Source organism: Sparus aurata, chromosome 4 (genome assembly GCF_900880675.1).
Source record: "Sparus aurata chromosome 4, fSpaAur1.1, whole genome shotgun sequence".
In the NCBI taxonomy this organism is placed as follows: Eukaryota; Metazoa; Chordata; class Actinopteri; order Spariformes; family Sparidae; genus Sparus; species Sparus aurata.
In genome coordinates, this window is record NC_044190.1 from 28,984,737 (window position 1) to 29,006,411 (window position 21,675).

Here is a 21,675-nt window from a genome sequence, read left to right on the forward strand (position 1 = left end):
CGAAGTTTTATGCAACCCGGCATAAAAGATGGATGAATGATTTGCTGCATTTGTGCGATTGTGTTATGCGTGCGCCGAGAGGTTTTTTTTTTTGTTTTTTTTGCGAGCGTATAGACGCCGCGTGTGCGTGGTTGTGCGAGATATGATGCAAACAGAACAAGCTGTCTTGTTGCTCTGCTGTGTTTTTTGATGTTCCGTCCAAAAATCACCACACAAACACACTCCAGAAAAAAACACACTCTCTGTGTTGCGCTCTCTCATCCCTTTCTGCCTCACTCATGTTCAAATGGCTTTCATTGGCATCAAATACAAAGGTTCATATTGCCGAAAACAAATCCAGCTCATGCAAACAACATGAGATTGTTATAGGGGAGAAAAAGCTGCCAAATATCACCGCTGGGCCGATGTCAAAAATCCTCATTCTGACTTAATCCCATATTTGCACTTAAAAGACCGTTCAACATTTAAACACAAGCTTATGATGCGTGATGTCATTTCCATATCATCAAAGTGTCTTCAGCGAACCTTTCATCTCTGCGAGTCAACTTCTTTTAGGAATCCGCAAAGAGTGATTAATTTTCTCGTCTGCTAATGTACACTCGGCATCTATGACTTCCGTACAAGACCTTCACTTCGCGTCAGCTGCCCACTCTCACAGGGAAAAAGAGTCAACCCGACTCAGTAGCCCCATTCACACTGCTGTTTGCATGTGGGGATCCTGCACCAATTCTCCGCTTCCTCCTCCATGTGAAAGTTTCAGATGCAGCGAGGGGTGAACCCACCTCTAGAGGTAGTATCAGGGCCATATTATTGGCGAACCGAACCAATGTGAATGGATAAGCTGGCGGCGCGGAGCGGAGGCGTGTCGATCGTACAGTCTGATAACTACACAGGTCCCTCACTGAACTTAATAAAACAGAAGTTTCCCACAAAGCGACGTTAAATGACCAAACAAAAGTAATGTAGTAACTGTGACTGTCTTTGGCAACTAATGTGAGGAAAAAGAATACCACAGCTGTATGTGGAGAAGCATCCGTCCTCCTGTGTGTCCTCCTGTCTGTCCTCTTGTCTGTCCTCCTGTTTGTCCTTTGTATGTCTTACCAACTCCTCCTTACATTTCTGCCGAAAAACAACGTCCGTCACCGGCAAAAAACTTTAACTCACCGAGTGTTTGTGATGAAAATGAATCACGCGATGGTCAGCCCTCTGGACCGAGACTTCAGTGAACTTTCCCCTCGGAAAACAGCCTCCGTCCCCACGAGTGAGGGAGTCACAGCTTCCAGATTAAGAAACGTAACTTTGTCACTTTCCAGGATGTTTGGTGGGTCAGGATCTCAATCACAACATATTATAACAGCATCCATATGATTATAAACTGTCCGCGGGTTTAGATTGACAGGGGGAACACCAGGGAAACACCTTGAAAACACACCGACGTCATCATCATGACGTGTACCGTCGTCCCTCCGTAGCCGCAGCACCGGCTTTCTGTGTGAATAACACAGCGGTTCGTCTTTAAGGCGGAGATGCTTCGCTCTGTGTGAATCACCATCGACAGAGAATTGGCGAACTAACGCTGCAGAGATAGTGCGGCGTCACTGTGTAAAAAGGGCTAGTTACTCCTGCCATTTGTCCAAAACTATCCACTATACACTCACCCCTAAATAATGAACAGTGCAGTATACTGTGACTGCATGTCAAGACTGAAAAATGTAAGTACTCGGGGGAAGGAAGTGTTTTCAGGCATATTTCTAAAGAGCCCGCTCACCATAAAGTAAAGAGATCCAGCATAGCAGTAAGGATAAAGAGACTATGTGGCTGCTGCAGTAGTTAAAGTCAAGTAATTACAATCCAAAGCTACTCGTTCTTCACTGTAGTATTTCATTTTATGGGACTTTGCAAGAGAAATGCAACACTTTTTTTTTTTTTACCCTACAACGTTTACTTCAATCAAGAGAGACAAGTGACTGAAGTAAAGGAAATGTTTATTACAGCAGATGATGTGATAATTGAGTCTCATCACAAAGTCTTTAGCAATGAGACTCTAGAGGGAGATTATGTGAAGGAGGGGTGTCTGCCCTGAGCAGCAACAAGAAAGCAACATGAAAGAACCCCCCCCCCCCATGGAGTCTAGACTGTAGTGGCAGTGGTGGTGGTGTTGGCTGATGACTCTACGGAGACTGGAAGGCTGATGAAATGATGAAATGATGAAGCTGACGAAGCTGCGACTGGGCGGTGACAGGGAGGTGGACCAAAGGCAGAGACAGGATCAAATTTAACAAGACAGCAGCTGATGTGAACAAGCTAAAATCAATTTGATAATGAGGCAGAGGGTGAGCATGCGTGAGTGGAGTGAATGACATTATGGTATTAGTAATTAAATAAAGAGTGACTGAACTCTCACTTACTACATAGTATATACACTCATGCAACATAAACTACTTTAACTCAAATGCATCTCTAATAATACTCCAACACAGATCGTGTTAGACATTTCTTCTGAATAATGAGTAATTTACCTCTGACACTTTAAGTGGATTTTACTGCTGACACTTACCTACTTTTACTGAAGTATGGAATATTTTTACATGGTCGTATTGCTACTATTACTGAAGTAAAAACACATTTTACTTTTTCCACCACTGGGCTGATGACATTGCCATTAACCCTCAACAAGACTATAATGTCACTGGGTATAAGTTTCTAACCTTTTTTTTGTTGTTATAACCTCATCTATTGATTAATTCATCTTCATGTCTCTACTTACTTTCTTTATTACATTTGATCAGTAGCTTTTAATTACAAAAGTTAGCAATGCTTTTTCCATGAAGATCAAAGAATAAATAAAAGACACTGAGTCCACTGAGCAGCCAGTGTTACAACAGTACCGAACTGACAAGCAGAACGGGATTATGTGGCTGCCACCAGATTAGACATGACACATGTTCAGGGGTTTTTCATGAGCTATTATCTCTGGATACCAGAAATACCACGCAGGATGTCACACATCTGTCAAATTCAAATCAATCAATTTATTAAGACATAAGGATTTTTAAAAAATACATGTTTTTTAAAATTATTATTATTTTTTCATTCCTCTCAAAAGTACAGCAGGTTTCTCATAAATACCATCAAATTGTGATGAAACATGTAAGAAATGTCCTTTTGTTTACAATCTGAAAATCCTTAGAAATCATTTGTCTCCTTTGTAAATGTGTCGGCTGCATAGAGCTGTTTGTAACTCGTTAGGTGGTCCAAGCAACACAGCGAGTTATCTTGTTCAAAGTTAAAAACAGAAAAATGTATGATAGAGTATTAAAAACAGCGTAAAGCATATGAAACAAGGTCATGTTGAATATGTACATTTGGTTGAACATAAAGTCTTGTGTCTTTTTTCTAGTCGGTTTTGTTTTCTTTGTTGTGAGAAACCGTTGTTGAAATTCCAAAGAGACAGAGTTACAAACCACTGGCTCGGGCAATTGGAGAGAAATGGTAAACTGCTGGCTTAGAGGGCAACGTAAAGACGGATAAACACAAAGAGACATTTGCATTGAGAATGCAAAGCTGTGTAGCTCAAAAGTTTAGTCATTATAGCAGCTGACAGATGAACCATTAAAAAGGAAAATGTGGTCAAAGAGTGAATGAGAGACGGTGCAAGGAGAAAGGGAGAGCGTGGGAGAGTGTGTTTGTCTGTGTGTGTGTGTGTGTGTGTGCACGCGTGTGTGTGTAATCAGCTGATGTGTGTTTTAGGTAAGAGCTTTTGAGGTGCTCTTCAGACGTCCGCAGGATGAGTGGAGACACGTGTGGTGTGCTGTTTGTGGATACGGTCTCTTCTCACTGCTCTCCTTGCAGCCACTCTGCCCGCCCTTTCTCCCACATCTTCTCACGCTCACGGGTCAATCAAGCCGAGACCTTTGAGAGTCAATGACCGTCTTCCCAGCGTTATCTTATTGAGCCCACAGGATTCAGATGGTTAAAGGACTGCATTTGCTATCGTGTGATTTTCCGAGTTTCAGGCAGCGGCCTCACCTTCATCTGAGTAGACCGCAACCCAGAACCACCACGCCTGACAATCCTGAAGAAAATACTGATTATAAATCACACTCTCACAATGATTCATTACACTTCTAGGTCACTGTCTAGGGAGTAAAACTCCTTAATCACAATCTTTCAGCCTCTCTATAATTATGACACATCCTCATCAGTAAGCTAATGTTACCACTGAGAGAAGGTAACTGTAAGATGGACTACTTTCATTTTCTATATTGTTCTAGTTAGCACTCTGTCTGTCTGTCTATCTATCTATCTATCTATCTATCTATCTATCTATCTATCTATCTATCTATCTATCTATCTATCTATCTATCTATCTATCTATCTACCTACCTACCTACCTACCTACCTATCCATAAACAGACGGTCCTCAAACTGATTTTCACTTATTCTCGTGTGTGTATGTCTATTAGACTTTGCTTTAATACAGACCAGAGGCATTTACAGACACTCTTTTAGATTATGATTCATAAGTGTGCCATTCTCTAGACAGGTAAAACTCATTATCATCATTGTCTGGTTCTTTGTAATGATTATATATTGCGTAAAGACATTCTCTGCCACACCGCTGTAATATCACAGCTGGGAGTCATACAGTGTAAAGATGCGTTGTTCAAAGACTGATTCGGGACCAAAAGCGGACCTCGGCTTACTTTTTAAAAAGTGTTTTAATGAGTCAGATTCCAAGTCTGATGGCCTGACTGAAGTATGTTTGGATTACCTCATTGATCCTTCAGTCGACCACATTTACTCAGTTTTGGTCCCCAGTATAGAAATGCTAATATGTTTTAATGAGCATGGGTCCCAAGTTGTGAAACCAAATTTCTAATTTTTAGTCCGTTCAGGGCTGTGAAAGCTTGAGGGATCCCTGGACTACTCAGTTAACGGTCATTATCATCATTCTTTGGCTCCACATTGTGATAACAGATAACAAAGCTTGTTCTCTGCAGTGCAGAAATCATTTTACAAGTGGGATAGCTACTTTTGAGAGTCTTTAGGCTGATAGGCAAGAACCCACTCTGTGCCCACTGTAATTTTGCTAAACACCATGATGAAATCGGCACCGGGAAATATGAGAACTGGAACCACGAGTGCACCACAAGTCATAAGGTTAACTACAGCTGAGCTCTGCTGCTCACATAGATATTTTCTTTTGAAGTTAATATATATTTAGATGACAGGCAGAACATCCCCATTTCCAAAACTATATTGTAACTTATTTGAATACGTTTACACGAGAATCCTCCAAAGACCGCCGTGGTGAGAGAGCTGCTTCACAATGAGATATTTTTGTTGGCTTGGCCCCTTCATGTAGGAAACTCAACAACTTTACACTCAGCAGACTGACTCCAGGCGATTCTCTCACGTGGAAACAATTTTGTATACGAGTGTGCTTGCGTGTAAGTATGCATGTGTGTGTGCATGCTTGGTTTGTGTAAGCAAGAGTAAAAAGAAACTCTGTGTGTGTGTATGTGTCCGAGAGAGAGAGAGAGATAAAGAGAGAGATACGCTCTTCACCGCGCTTCAAATCATTGATAAATATAACAAACTGATATGCCCGGGGAACTCCTCACATATACGAACATTCAAATACACACAGAGTATACAATTTTACAATTTCACAGCAACACACCGGGACACACATGAGATCTTTTTTTTTTTTTTTTCCAAATACAACCACATGCACACAGCAAACACCGTACTTATGGTAATTGTACCAGCACATGCTTGGCTGAGCGTGTAAATCAGCAGAATTATTGATGAGGGTTTATAATGAAGCTAAATGCTAAGGAATGGATGAGGTATGAGCTCTGGCTTCCAGTGATTAAAAGCCTCAGTCACATGATCTGAATGCTGTTTTAGAGCCTTCTCCAGGAAATATATACGCCACTTCGGACTGCAGAGATATTCATCACGTTTATCATTAAATTGATTGTTACACTGCCTTGTGGTCAGTGTAAAGTGTGCATTTATTTGAATTCCCATTAGCTGCTGCCGAGGTGACAACAATTTTTCCTGAGGTCTACGTATAAATGCTGCCAGCCTCAACTTTCGATCAGCTAATTAAAGCTTCAGCTGCTCACAATGACTTTTCAAATAACAGCTGATGCGTTCTATTCCCTGCACAAACAGTGGTGAGCACAGACGGTTGATCAGGTGTGAAGATATCACAAAGAACTGAGTAAACACTCAAATGTTTAAAGCCACCAGAGAGTTTTCCTTTTAATGGCTTGAAATCCAAAATAAGCCCTAAAAATTGACACCTACTGTGCACATTAGCTGCCAGCATTGGAACAAACAAATGGTGTATTAGTTATAAATCATCTTGAGACTTTCTCTGACGAAGCTTTAGATTTATTTTTTTTTCTTCAAGCAGTTTGAAACTTTAGACACTTTTCAGCACATCAAACAATTAGTTTGAAATGAGATCACATCCCCAGGGGGCATTTTATCTTGCGTTTGCCTTTAAGGAAGACCTATGGCCGAAACACGTCAGCAGTGATACCAATACTACTATCAACATATATTCATAGAACAAAAATTCTCTACAGGCATAGATCGCTTTGATGGTTTGCCAACTTTTTCTACTGCTGAACTGATATGTATTTTTTTTTAGGTTTGAGTCATCCAGGGTGGAGTTTTCTTCATAGCTCACTGTGAATATATACTGCACACTGGATGAGTCAACATAAATGTCTGTCGTTATTAGGTTAACAACTGTAAAACTACAATCAATAGTTAGAAATCGTAAGGTCTGCAAGCGTTTAAATTAATCTTCTGTGCCTTACAACAAACAGTTTTTCTGATCTGAAAGCTGTATGAGCAGGAAGATGTCTTAGTTGTTAAATTTGTTTGTGCCTTCAAAAACCTTTACATTGTACTGCTGTAAAAACAAAATCAATGTCTTATGTAGTTATATGGTTATTGTTTATGTATTGGTCATGGTTTGGCACAAAAATGACAGGGAGATCTTTATTTGGGTTAAAATATCTACCTATGTTGTAAAAGTGCATGTCATATAAATGCAAAGTTTTTTTTATTATATGTATACAACTTTCTCTCCCCTCTCATTTCCTGTCCGCCCCCATGCTCTATGCAAACAAATGGGGGATAAAACCAATGTCAAGATAAAACCAAAAGAGGGAACAGCAACAAAAAGTAACACAGAGACATGGTGGTGGTTTCAGTAAAATTGTTATCAGGGTTAAAAGAAACAAATACTGACTTTCGGAAGGAAACAGGACATGAACAGTTGACGTCTGTGTCAGGACAAGATATTTTATTGACCCATCCAACTTCACCCTCAGTGGACTCGTCGCTCTATAATAATGTCACATTATTTCCTCCTTTGCCCCAAACACACAACACAGCGGTTGCTAAAGGGCTTTGTCACTGAATATAAACATGTTGTTTCCTTGGGGCATTTCCTGAAACACATAATGCTCCTCACATAACGCATGTTCTCATTTCCTGGTCAGCTTCAACCAACTTTTTCTCAATATCAACCCGATATTACAGAGCAGAGTCTGTCAGTCAATGCCAAATTTCAAATGCTGGTGAGTGGCTGTCCAGAGCCATACTAAAACACTAAGTTATGCCTAGAGATGTGGTTCACAATGTGTTTGTAATGTAATCTTTTGTTAAAACTTTGGTCTGAAAATTGGTCTGAAACTATGTATTGTTCAGGAACCTTTATTGAGGTCAAGGTATCATTATTGGAGCTGATATTTACATTTTATTTTTATTTTTTTTTAACCATACCCTGCCCTACACAGAGGAGCACTGTTCGGTTCCCGTGTGAAACCAAAAGTTAACGTTGACTTACATTAACTTACACAATATGCACGTACCTTACTTACATCATGTACGTAGCTTATGTCACCTATACATAACATAACAAGCATCCTTCAGCCCAAATCCAGATTTCTTCCTAAATCTAACCGACTAGTTTTAATGCCTAAACCTAACCGAACTGTGACTGCTTAACCCTGTGTTAAGAAGGTTTTCTGTCAGTCTCATACAGGCGCTCGAGTTACATTGCGCATCTGTATGAAATTGATGTGATGATTATATCCAACATATAGCCATAATTTGCATTCAAAAACGCTTTCATGTCTTTCACCATGTCACAAAAGGCATGATGAAAGGTGAAACAACGCCCGTGAAAATCCAACTGACAGATCATCCTGAACATATATGCAAGTGCAGTATGGGTTCTGCAGCAAGACATAAACTAAATGGACATGTTGAATTCTATGCTTATACGATATTTTTTGCCTTATTGATGTTCACTATGGGATTGCATCATTTCCCTCCTGGCTTACTGTACAATATGTCCCGGAGATGAGCTGTCAAACCGTAAATATTAAAGACTTCACCTGACAGACACTTCACTGTCTGCAATCTCAGCTGCACCTCCAGCGGCAAAAGATACAATGCAGTGAGCGAACCTGGCCATGAAAAATCCCAACGCAAAACCTCACTTAGCTGTTGGAAATTTAGAAAGTTAGAATATAACAAAAAAAAGACGAAATGGACAGTACAAAGACTGCTCCAGACAGCAGAAAATGAGTCACCGTGCTGCATTGACTTTATTGTGGACTGTAGACAGATTATCATCCTGACAACAGCACAGGGAGGTTCACCGTGTGTGACAAAGACATTCCTTCGAAGGTAATATGAAAGAAACCATCATAACAGACACAAAATAGAGGCTCATGAGTCTGCCTTTGGTATCCAAACATGATGGTTGTACAGGGGGATGACAGGAGGACATGCATACCAAGCAGTAAGACACATCGGAGTTGAAATCACGGCCAAGTTAACCAGAGACCAGAAACAGCATATTCTGAATCTGCTATGCATTCGCTCTTGCGCCTTGTTTACTTTCTTAGGAGTTAACTGCAAAAGCTGAATGTTTACTTGCACCATTTGTTGGTTTGTAATGAACTGAACCGTAAGAGCGGTCCAACTGAGTCATAGTGCTTGATTGGTACTGTTGCATAAAAATAACATTTCTTTGCAAATACTGTTTGTTTTTTGTTTTTTTTTACTGGTTACTGGTATTTTGCTTCTATAAAAAAAACAAATTGCGCTTCTCCAACTAAAAATACAGTCACTGGAATAATTATGGAACTGGTTTCATGTTGACCTCTGACCTTCAGAAGGAAAAAAGACAGAGTTATGTTTTTTCTGTGAAGGTCGACCTCAGAGAAAAGTAGATTAACTCACTGCCCTTGCCTCATCAAAGATGAATGCAGCCCGTGTGTCCTTGTGTATGTATTTATGTGTGTGTTTGTGTGTGTGTGTGGGCAGGAACGTGTGTGTGACCAAAAGAGTTCCAACTTAACAGGACGGTCACACTATCTACAAACACACAGTAGTTTACTTACAGACGGCATTTTTGTGACTGGAGTCTTTGCTGGGCATCATCTTCACCCCTCTGGACTTCAGCTCTATTGCTTTCTTCACTGCAGAGAGGAAGAGGAGATGAGGGTGTGTTCATTCATTGATAAATAATGCTTCATTAAACCGAAATTACTGTACATCTTTAAATGGTTATCATTTTCCCGGCTTGCCACGCGGTACACATCCACTGTGGCTGCGATCCAGAAGGTGCTTCACACCTGCCCCCCCCCCCCCCCCCCGATAACAAACTGACAACAAATGCAACAGTGGCAGAGAGTGAAAATTAGAACAAGGAAAAGGGAGAAGATACTAAAAGCCACTGAGAACAAGGGACAAGAGGGGGGAAAGAGGGGGGAGAGGAGCAGAGCAGAGGGGAGCGGCATTACAATGTATTCCATCTATTCTATCCTAAGTAGCAGCATTGCAGAAGATAACAGAAAAATCTGTGCTACAACCAAACTACATTCCACTGAGAAACAGAGTTGGCATGAAAAGCTCTCCCTCTCTGTCAAACACACACACATGCATGCATGCACACGCCCGCACGCGCACGTACACACACACACCAATATACTACACAAAACAACACACACAGAAAGGGAAATGACAGAAGTGCCAATGGCGAGAGCGAGAGAATGGTAACTCAGGAAGAAGAAAGCACAGAGACGGACGGACGGGAACATGACCCAAAAACCCAGCTCTCTTCCAGCACCACAGCAGGAGGGACAGGTCTTGGATCAGGTCTTGTGTTTGGTGTAGGAGGCAGCCAATTAAATCTGAGCTGTCGTGGAAACTAATGTGCACTTTAAAATGCTAATTAAGTCACACGACCAGTCAATTAGATGACAGGAAAGGTCCGGAAAAGTCCACTCAGGTGGTTTCATACTTCTGTCCTCAATAATTGCTGTTCTCTATTACAATATGCGCAATATGAATATATAATGAAAAATAAACAGAATCACTTTAATTGCCCAGTGCAAGCGGACAGGAACTTTGTCTCGGACAGGTGTCACAGTTCACAACAAGACCCCAAAAAACAACAAGCGATAAAGTTGAAGCTAAAAGTTCAAACAACTAAATACAAGAATTAAATTACTCGGAGTAATGTACCGAATAAGCTGCATAAAATATCAGTAGAATAAGTCGATAAACTATAATGGAATCTGCTGGATTGTGTAATTTACATGATATTACAAGACTGGTGCAACAACACTGTTTAAACATTACAGTGTGGATTTGGTTTGACTTCTATTATAATGGTTTTTGGGCCTGTGGTAAGAAAGGCATGAAGAAGATGGTCGGCCCTTGTTTTCAAGGAGACTTTGGGGAAGTGAGTAGCCAGGGTTGAGAGGGTTTAGCCGAGAAAAAAGCTCCAGTGTGTTCCCACTCCTATCTGGTTTGTGTTTTCATTTGAAAGAAGAATTTCGAGATGAAATCTGAGTGTGTATCAGACACACACACACACACGCACGCACGCACGCACACACACACACACAAAGATGTGCACACACTTTTTTCTGCTTCCTGCAAATACAAAAAAGAGACAGAGAGCAGAGAAGTAATGAGACTGAAAGAGTGTGCTTTACCTTGGTACTGAGCGCTGAATCCTTTTCTTCGATGGTTGCTGTCTGAGGTGAAATGTATCCGCAGCCAGTTCTTACTTGATATCACTGGTGAAGGCAGGGTTGTGCCAGTCAGCCTGGAAGTAAGCAAATAAGAAAGTATTCATATAAATAAGAAACATACCAAATACCAGATAGAGGTAGCTGAAAAGTAGACAGAGCTGAAACTTAAGACTTATATCCACATTTCAAAAATCTGGAATGTATCCGCGTTTCTACAGCAGAGTTTACTTGAACTAACTTTGTATCCCTTCATGAATTTTTACTATACTGTAGAGAACAGAAGATCAGGAAAGAAAAGGCAGGTGGAAGGAGAAGGTATGATGTAACTAAACCCAAGCTGTTGCTGTTGAAAATCCATAGTATTCAACTTTGTGCAAGGTCCTCTCCAGTGAATAAAGAGTATGTTGCCTTGTGTAACAGCGGTCTCCTGTGCTGCGTCCCTGTGTGGTCTGCATTGTTGGTGAATATCACGCGGACAAAGATGGACAGTGTTTGTTATAACTCTCCTTGACAGTGTCTGCACTCGCGTCGTGGATGCGCTCATGGAGGATGAGCTTTACATATTTTAATCTGCCGTGGAAAAAAAAAAACAAAAAAAAAAACGAAACGCAGTTGTTGGAGGAAAGTGATTCAAAATCGCTGCTATGTAATTACGGATTAAAGTGTTATAGATTTGCAGCACGTGATTCGAAATTACCTGTCAAAAACAATCGGAAATACAGCGTATCACACGCGGAAAATACATAGAACAAATTCAGGATCTAATTTGGTTGATGTGAGGAACTACATATAAAAAAACCCACCCCTTTTTCTGAAGCAAAACTTTTCCAGAGAGAGTTCAAAGTATGATTTTGATGTCACTTTGTATTGTCCTCTGAGGTGCAGAGGCCGGCTGTAATTTAAGGAGGTATTAGTTGAAAGGCAATTTGTTCCGCTGGCTTGGAAAGTGCGGATATGGGAATTGAATGAGTGATATTATCCCCCTCCATAATGGTCACCACTGGCCAGAGGCAGAGCACTGCAGCCGTAGCGGGTACAGTATAACACCCCTCGTCAAAATGTGCCTTTAACTGAGGGAATATTTAACAAATATATCAAAACTTAATAAGAATATGATGGATATGATTATGAAAAGAAAGAGAAAGTACATTTTAATGTCTGGGATTTAGAGAATTAGCTGCATTTATATGACTATCTTTGATTCTGGGCCCAGGGTAGACCATAATTACTAAAACACCTGGTGTGTCTTTTACTCATTTATGATTTAAAAAAGAAAAAATTAATTGAGTAAAACATGACAAAAAGAAATGGGAAACAGTGAAACAGGAGAGGTGAGTGGAGATAGTGAAGTAGAAGAAAGACGATGAAGTTCACATCTTCAAAAACAGTTTCTGAAGCATCACCGCTGAGACGACGAGTTGGGTGCCTATGGTAAGTCTTACATCAGCTATAGCTGCTCTCGCATTTCGTTACCAACGGCAACTAAGGCGCTGGTAATAAAATATAAAATAATAAAAAAAAGCAACAACCAAAAAACTTAAATGTGGGGGGGGGGGGGGGGGGGGGGGGGGGGGGGGATGATGTAAGAGAGTGCCTGCGAGCCAATGTTCTACCGTCCTCAATAGAGCAACAAGAGCCACTGTAACTGCCCTTTAATAATGCTGCTGGTGAAGTGAGAAGATAGAGAGAGACAGTGAGGGAGGGAAGAAACACAGATAAGGAAAAGGGCAGAAACAAAGTATGAGAGGTGGTGAAAAAAAGAAAATATATTAAGAGCGCTTGTTAGAAGACCTTATTGAGTGCTTATTATCGGAGACACAAAGCTCTGTATCTTTGAAAGAGACAGCTCCGGAAACTCAGAGAAAAAGGAATATGAAGTATCTCAGATGGGACAAAAGCACTGCCAGTGTGTACGCCCGAAGGAAAACCTAACTGTAATACACACAGTGAACAGAGCACTAGCGCTCCAACCGTTAGTGAATTAAATTATCATGCGTGATGACGTGTGAGATGAAACCAGAGGAAAGATTGCGGGGATTCATGAAGGCAATATACGATACATAACCACACATAACCCTCATTCTGCACCTGACCCTGACTGATGACCTCTATGGGTTGGTGTGCAGGCAGATCTGACTTCTGTAAGTATCACCAGACTTTTCAGTCAAGTCAGAATTTCTTCTTTTTTTTTTTTTTTCAAGTTTCAGTGCACTTTTACCCCCGTTATGTACGTGAGAGTGCGATTTTATTTCAGCTATACAAGGATAAGGATTTATATGATGAAACAGCACATAGTTACATAACCACAGAATCTTGGACTTTGCTGTTTTGTCTCAGACTGAAGTCGGTCAACATTTAACTCAAAGTGAGGAGGGAAACAGTTTATATTTTAATAGAGAATTGACAGCTAATGAAAGAACAATTCAATACTGAAGTTTAAGTATACATGACTTTCATTCAATTCATATATGACAATGAATCCATCTTTAAGGTATAATTACCCCAATAATATTGTGGTGTAAGTTGACTTATGTCAAAGATATCTATGTGTTGTGCTGCAGAAATATCTACTGAAGTTAGCTAAGCAGCTAGCCCTTTGTCACGTTGTATATCAAGAGGTGACAAATCCGATAAATTAGCAATCCAGTACCCTTTTGTGCTTGTTCTGACTGGCTGAAAGGTTTTTGGGGGACAACAACACCAACACTCCCCCGGAGCACCGAGCTCCAAGTCTGCTAATTAGAGTCGGTTGATCAACCGTCACCTGCATGGTCAACTGCTTACTGGCTGCTTTCTTGCTAAAGGCAGCTACAGTTAGCAGCATTTAGCAGTTACTCCGTTGATGTGCTGCCCCGTGTTTGCTTGGTGCATAAATGTGACAGTTGTTAAGAACACAGGAAACTGGTCCTCTCTGAAGACATCTCTTTTTGCCCTACGGATACAATATTAAGAACCGTCATGTATCTATTTTAAAGGAATCGTGCTAATTGTTAAACACCAGGGCAGACTCAATGTTTGCGAAAACCTACTTGGTACTAAACTTGTTTCTGATTCTGATATCGCTCGTTTTAATAAAGATGAGGTGTGTGTGCTGCTGACTCACTTCCAGTTGCTAGAGTCTTACCAACAAAGAGGAACAACTCCTGTTCTGTATTACATTGGGAAATAACTTCTGGTATTGTACTCTTGCCGCCTCGGGCCCTCTGTATTTACAAAGTGGTGCTTATGTAATGGAAAATACTATTAATATGTGACAATAGTGATATGATGTTGTTGTAAATCTACTCATTGCTTTTGTACAACTCCCACGTTATTGTGAATCTGCTCTGATAAATCACACGAGGATATGCGCGTCACATCACCAATGTATGTCAAGACCCAACTGTGCACCTCATGGTCACATCAAGACGCACATGGCGAACCAGTACGCCTTGTGATTGACCTGATTGGCTGTGAGGTTTTCGGGGGGATAAGTCTGGCTTGTCATGTGACCCAGTGGGTGCTGGAACGACAGTCATTCAGGATGTCGAGTTGGCAAACACTAATGGAGACCAACGGTTTCAAAAAGATTAGGAGCGATAAGTCGTTCCCGGAGGAGCTCTTTATGCGCTGTGCTTTGGAAGATTTCCTTTTTGTTTGGCCACTGCATTGTAATAAATGTGTGTTTCTTTACACATTTTGGTGATTTGGACTCCACTTCCTGCTCTCTGGTGGTAAGAAATCAATTATCGCAGCTTTAACAAATGCACAGAGAGCTCCCTGACAAATCAGCCCCCTTTCAAATGGCTTTTTACGGAGTCGGGACTTAGGTTTTTAAGGTTTGAGGATAGTACAAGGGTGCATGTTGATGTGCGGAATATGTTTAAACGAAATCAGAGCAATGCAGCCATTCTGCATTGGGAAGGACAACAAGATAGGGGCATATGAAAAGTAGAGAGAGAGAAAGAAAGAGATAAAAAGTGAAATGTGCTGCATCTCCTCCATTATTCATGGGGAAGGGCCAGCTGCCTGACACTGGGATGAGGGAGAGACAAGAGGTCAGAGAGGAGGAGAGAGAGAGGGATGAGACATGAACCGAAAAGTAAGACAGAAGAAGGAGCAAATGAGAAGAGAGGAGAGGAGAGACTAAAGGGAGAAGTTGTTAAAATGATAGGCACAAGGGGGGGAAAGAGAGGCATGGAGAGACAGCTAATGAAGGACGGGCTGGACGGTGACCAGTAAACCAGGCTACTAGACGGGTGAAAAAAACAGGGGCTAATGGGTGGAGAACATGGCGGAGAAGGTGAGAGCGGGATAATTAAATGAACAGGAGCGAGGGTGCACAAGCCGCGAGGAAAGGTCGGAAGTTAAAAGAGGGGTCCGCGAGGAAGCAAGCGTAAATGAAGCCCGGACGCTACTAACTCCGGGTCGCAGGAGGGACGGAGATAAACGAGGGAGCGAGCGAAGCCGGAACGAGAGGAGTGACGGGAGGAAGAGAGGAGGATGCAAGTTTCATGCAAAGAAAGAACTCGTGCGAGGATAAAACAAAAAAAGGGAGGCGAGACGAGAGGAAAAGGTTGCCGGACTGAAAAAAGACGAGAGGAGTGCAGATAAGAGGAGAGGAGGGAGAGAGCTTGACACACCCGAGAGCGGCAGACAATACAGGAGGAGAGGCCGAGCGCAAAACAAAAGGAGAGGCAGACAAAGAAAGCCGGACGTATTTGAGTGCTTGCCGGAGCACTTCCCTATTAGACCTCTAGCTTTTCTTTTTTTTTGCGGTGATTCATGAACATCACAAAGACACAGGTATATCTCTCCACTGTCCAGACACTGTTGCTTTAGCCCCTTTGCCCTTCCCTCTTGGCTGCTCGCATCGCTGGCAATACATTATATCCACCGCTGCACTTATTGCAAGTCCCTGCTGGATGTTAGCATCTGCGAAATGACAAAAAAATGCGGTGTAAAAATAAATGATTGGATACAAGTCAGAAAAGTTGGAAAGCACATTATCCACAACAGATAGCTGTTTATTCCAAGTGCTTAGTACAAAAAACAAAAACAAAAAAAAAACACTGGTGCACCGGTACCTTTAATCTCATAACGCACCCACGCGGAAAGACACACACGCAGACACGCACACGCGCACACACACCAACACACACGGAAATACAAAGACAAACGCTGCGCCAGTAAACATAATTTAAAATGTAAATGTAATAACAGGACAAGAGAGGTGTTTGAAAATGGAGAGGAGACACTAGGAGAGCTCTGGTGGTTACCAAACAAAAAAAGGGAGGAGGAAAAAGCAGAGGAGGATCAGAAAAAAAGGAGTAAAACGAGATGTAGCAGAGCGACATTAGAGGAAATGGGAAGACAAAAAGAGATTTGTGTTCGAAAAGGCAGTCGGAAAAAAGTCCGGGCCTCTCCTCTGGCCGATGTCACTGAATTCTACATGGGAAGGCGCTGAGGATGGACAAGGATCATTCACTGCTGCTGCAGGCCTGCTGCGGTTCCCTTTGAATTGACAGACAAGGCCAGCCATCCCTAAGTTTCAGAAAGGGGGCCAGAGGGTGTGTTCAGATGATCAAGGAATCCCACGACTGGGCGTTTTCTGGGAAAGTCTACTAAGCTCAAGTTGTTAGAAAAGAAATCAAGCCCACTGCCAGAATGAATGTTTGCCAGGTACGTTTCTGCAAAACCACAGATAAGTTCAAAATGAATGTTTCTTTATGTTGCGACGTATGGTTATAAGTCTGATTTTCTGTTTCTCCCTTCTCTCTGCTTAGCTTTTAGCACAAAAAAAGCTTTGTCAGAGGAAGGAAAACACCATGGTTTGGCTTAAAAATACTTGTTTTGGTCGCCACGATAACCCCTGGAGATGTTCCAACTTCCCGTGAAAAATTACCGGCTTTGGTCGCCAATAAAATGGCTGCAGATGGTCGGAAATGTCGCCACAGACTTAAGCTGCGAACCTCCTTGCCCTCCACCCTCCAAGTGGCCAAATCACGCACATAATGTGAGCTTGATCTGCCACGTTAACAAATGTCAAACGCGGATGTATCTGTGGTTTGCAGTTTGCTAAATATATCTCACATTTATCAGGAGCAATGTGTGGTCCGTTGAAAGGAAAGATGGATCATGTGTCGAGTTATTTCAGGAGCGACGGGGATTTGCCACATGTGTACGTTGCATTTCCAAGAGTTTTATAAGGGAAAGACTATGGAATTCGAGGTGTCCGAGCAATAAAGTCCATTCAAGCATGATGAGGATGCTTTGCCAGCACACTGAGGGGGGGGGGGGGCTCTTGTGGGTGACCTAGGACAAGCCAGAGGAGCCACCTCTCCCAACTGGCCGCGATTGTGTATTTTGATTCCTTTAGAAGAAGGAGGAAGGGGTTCGGCAGTTCTTCCTTTGTGGCCGCTGACTGATCAGATTTCGTCGTGGTTAAATGACTAGAAAATGACCTGGATAAGCAACTAGAAAACAGGCGGCTGAATGGAAAATGACTTTGCTACTACTGTTTCTGTCACTGCCAGTAGTAACAGTAATTAAAAATTCAACTGTGTGTGCATGTGTGTGTGAGTGTGAGCGAGCGAGCGAGAGACAGAGAGAGAGAGAGAGAGAGAGAGAGAGAGAGAGAGAGAGAGAGAGAGAGAGAGTCAGAGGTAATAGAAAGGAAAGGAGAAAGTAAAGGAGAACAAAAGTCAAAACAATTCAGTGCTGATTAGTAGGATTATTCTAATGGCCTCACTTTTTAATACAACCCACCCAGGTAATAGCACGTTTACCTCCAAGCCTTTTTTCTAGATATTTTGTGTCTTCATATACGAACGATTTCCTTTTTTTTTTTTTTTTAACTCTCTTAGTCTGTTGACAGCAATATCAGCAAAAATGTCGGAAATGAGCGACAATAACCAGGGAAAACAAATAAAAGCCGTACGAGTGCGGTGACAGGAAGCTGGCTAAAACGACAGCAATGCTTACAGCAGATTTAATATTCTGACCTGATGATAGTGCCAGGAGGACATTCAGGTGACCACAAAAGTTTGCATAATTCATTCTGGGGGAGACACGAATGCGTACAACAGATTTCATGACAACACGTCCTAAATTGTCTAGACCTTTCACTGACAACCATCAACAAATATCGACAAAATGGGTTTAAACACATCGATTGATTGGATCACTGTCTATATGAGAGAATTAACGAGTATTTGTGTAAGTTTTATAGAAAGTAGTTCATATTGGGGTCGCCATTATTTTGAAAGCTTTTACTTAAAGGACTTTAAGTCAGTTTATGGTACATCATCATACGTTTATCATGTGTAGGCCCGGCGAGAAGAGGCCCATGAATTCTTGCAGGCGTGTTGGATTAAGGAAGGAGACCTGATTTTCTGGGTAATAGTTTCATCACATTATGTGTAGTGACCCTGTTACTCAATTAAAGGAATAATTGGCAATTAGGGCCCTCTCATTGAGTTAGGAGTCTGGAAGAGATAGGATGGGAAGGGACTTATTTAATGTGAAAATCCGGAGATTTCCATCATCGTCTTTAAATCAGCATAACAAACCTCCTGCTTATTAAAAAAATCCTCCGACCATCACCGGGGGATGATACATTACAGCGAATTCTTCAGTTTTCAGCGCTGGCAACCGGGTTAAAATCAATGTGAATAATGTAGTGAGCAATAAGGGGACAAAATATGATTAATCGGTATTGGTTGTGCTCCTCGGATATAATGGCCTTTAGCAGAGTAAGAATTCATTCAGTCGAGGAAAATGACAGTATAACACTGTTGGGCTTTAAGTGTTTCAGTCCCGTCTTGTGCTTTTAGAGACAAAGATGAAGGAAGAGGAGGACGGGGAAAAAGAGAGGCGAGAAAAGAGGACGGCATGGCTAGAGGGAGTGCAGAGAACAGAGAGAAGAGAAGATAAATCAAGAGAGGAGAGACAGTTGGAAGGGTAGAGGATGTGAAGTACAAAGGTGGGGAGAGGTTTAAGGGCAAAGGGGGGGACCCGCCGTAAACATTAACAAACCGATAAACAGAACTAATTTTTAAGCAATCGGAAAGACAATCTGCTCAGATGTGAAGATATCGGCTGTGGCAACATTACAGATGAAAGCCTATATACCATGTGAAGCTTGTACTCAGGATAAGCTGTTTATGCAACTTCATATTCAGGTCACCAGAATCTTGGTACAAACAAATAGACAAAGTGTACGGGACTTAGCAAGGAATCAAGTAAAAAGTGTGGGTAAATTATGTGAAAAGTTGCCTTGGTATGTCTTCAGATATGGGTTATTTCTGTCTGTGTTCTCAGATTAAGAGGTTAACCATGCAAATACTAAACAGCAAAATCTTTTTTACATAATTCACAACATAATGCATTTAGCAGGCTGACATGATCCAATCCAGAATCTTTCACTTGTCAATTGTGTTAGTGACTTAAACCCTTTCTATCATGTTCACTGCTTATTACAAATACAGGTTGATGTTTTTGAAAGTCTGTGATCAAGAATTAATAGTAAGCTAATAGCGGATTGTCGTTTTATTTTATCCAAGGTAACACAGAAAGAAGCTCGTAAAAATGTATAATTGAAGACGAAGGGTTAGTTTACATTTCTCCAAGTTGATTATATAATCATCCTGAGTCTGTCTATTAATAGATTATGTTTTATACAAAGTAAAATACCTTTTTTTTAAAAAAAAAAAATCAAAGCCAAGCTAAGAAAACCAGTTTATAGTGCTGTTCTGGGACTGTCTCGTTTATGTTGGTACAAAATAAAGATGTTTGAGAAATACGTTTATAAAACTGTGTGAATATACTTATTTACAAGAATAAATAGGCAAGACTTTTAATAAAAAAGGCCCAAAAATGAGTTGGGATAAAATCACTTTACATGCAAATAGACTGTATTATAGTTTATTTATTTGAACAGCCTAGAATTGCTCTATAATAATAATAAAAAAAGTGCTTATCATTGAAGATTTATACATTATTTTCAGGCACTGTCATTTTTCATTCATTTCAGGTTCATGGCAGCTTGATACTTTTAACTGAATTTGTACTGAAAAAATTTATATTTACCAAGAAATAAAACATTTCATTTAACTATGGAGGGTTAACATAACAGAAAGACAAATAAATAAATAAAAATCCATGGTGTCTCATCAAGTCTTCTTTTCTGAATTTTGTTTTCTGGTCAAATTCCTTCTTTACCCTGAAGACCTTTCTGTTTGCCAATGCTTTTCACTGAGGCAATTTTAATGCTTTGAACTGCACTGTGACTTTTATTTTCCAGTCTTGTCTCTTTTAAACCTTTTCTTTTTTAGCCTACTTTCCCATTTCTTAACTTATTTTAATTTTTAGTTTCTTGATGTCTTCCTACTTGTTTTTTTTTTAAGTATTTTAAATGCAATTTATAATTTATTTTAATTCAATTTTTATGCCCCTGTAAAATTTCTGAAGTGTGCTTTAAAAAATAAACTTGCCTCGCCTATCCAAGAAGAATCAGAATCGTGTTGATTTGTGGGAAACAAGAGTCAATACGCTCACTGAGAGGGACAGATGATGCTGTGTGAACCCTTCACTTCCTCAGTAGAGAAATTTATGAAGAAATACATATGAAAAGCCGTACATTGTGGTGCATCCATTAGGCTGTAGAAGGCACCATCATCACAAATGCCTTAAGGTCTTAGGAAAACACTCTTTCTGTCTTGCTGACCGCTTCTGTGTCACTATTTTTGTCTCCGATTTGGCTGCCTTTTATTCTTCCATTCCCCGTCCTCCGCTCAGCCTTCTTTATATTTCACAAACAATCCGGGTGAAATAAAGTTCACATTAGCCAGCAACTGCAGTCTTTTGCCAGTCGGATCTCACACAGCAGGCAGGTCTCACAGCATTCCAGCCTCAGAACTGATATAACTGATTATCTAGGACATAACCTTCAAAATTAGACTAAAGTTGCATGAAATGTGATAGTTGATATTTCAAAAACAGGACACACATTAACTTATAACTACCTGCATGTACGAATCCTTCTCAAGTGAGGAAATACAGGACGTGAGGTGATCATTATTTCATCCGGTTGAATTGAATCAAAAAGTTCCGGCCGTATGCTCATATACGTGTGTGTGTGTGTGTGTGTGTGTGTGTGTTTGTGTGTTTATTGTCTGGGAGTGTGTGTGTGTGTGTGCGTGCGTGCTGGTATGTGCGTCCATGTAACAGCTAGTCAACCCGACATTCAACCTGCCAGCTATCAGACAGGAACATGAAACAGGAAATTGCTTTTGGGACAGCCAATCAGAAAAAGCTCTCGGTAAACAGGAAGAACCCGTCACAGTGGTCCTGTCAGGTGTCAGTCACTCTCACAATGACCTGCCCACAGGCCTCAGTGAAAGTGTCAATCATCTCTTAATCCCTCCTCTGGAGAAAAGTACTTAGGACTGCATTAGACCTTGGCTGGCAGAAGCCCGTTTAAGTTTATTTTTAAATGATTACATTGTTTCAGGAGCTGGATCAGTGAACTTTCATTAAATATACAAGGCGTCTGGGTGGCCTATGGCGGCTAACATGCAAACCATTTAATTGCCACATCTCTGGTCCC

General features: G+C 41.0%; 1 protein-coding gene across 3 annotated transcripts in view; it reads right to left on the minus strand.

Annotated features, from left to right (window-relative positions):
- Positions 1–21,675, minus strand: part of LOC115580272 (CUB and sushi domain-containing protein 1-like) — a 419,751-nt gene that overhangs the window by 183,752 nt on the left and 214,324 nt on the right. For all 3 annotated transcript variants that reach the window (XR_003983835.1, XM_030414457.1, XM_030414456.1), the window contains exons 6-7: positions 11,049–11,161; positions 9,447–9,524 (exon numbers count right to left, since the gene is read on the minus strand). Coding sequence is in view for 2 of the 3 variants with exons in the window: in XM_030414457.1 (XP_030270317.1) it covers positions 9,447–9,524; positions 11,049–11,161 (191 nt within the window). In the remaining variant the exon portion in view is untranslated. The remainder of the gene's footprint in view (positions 1–9,446; positions 9,525–11,048; positions 11,162–21,675) is intronic.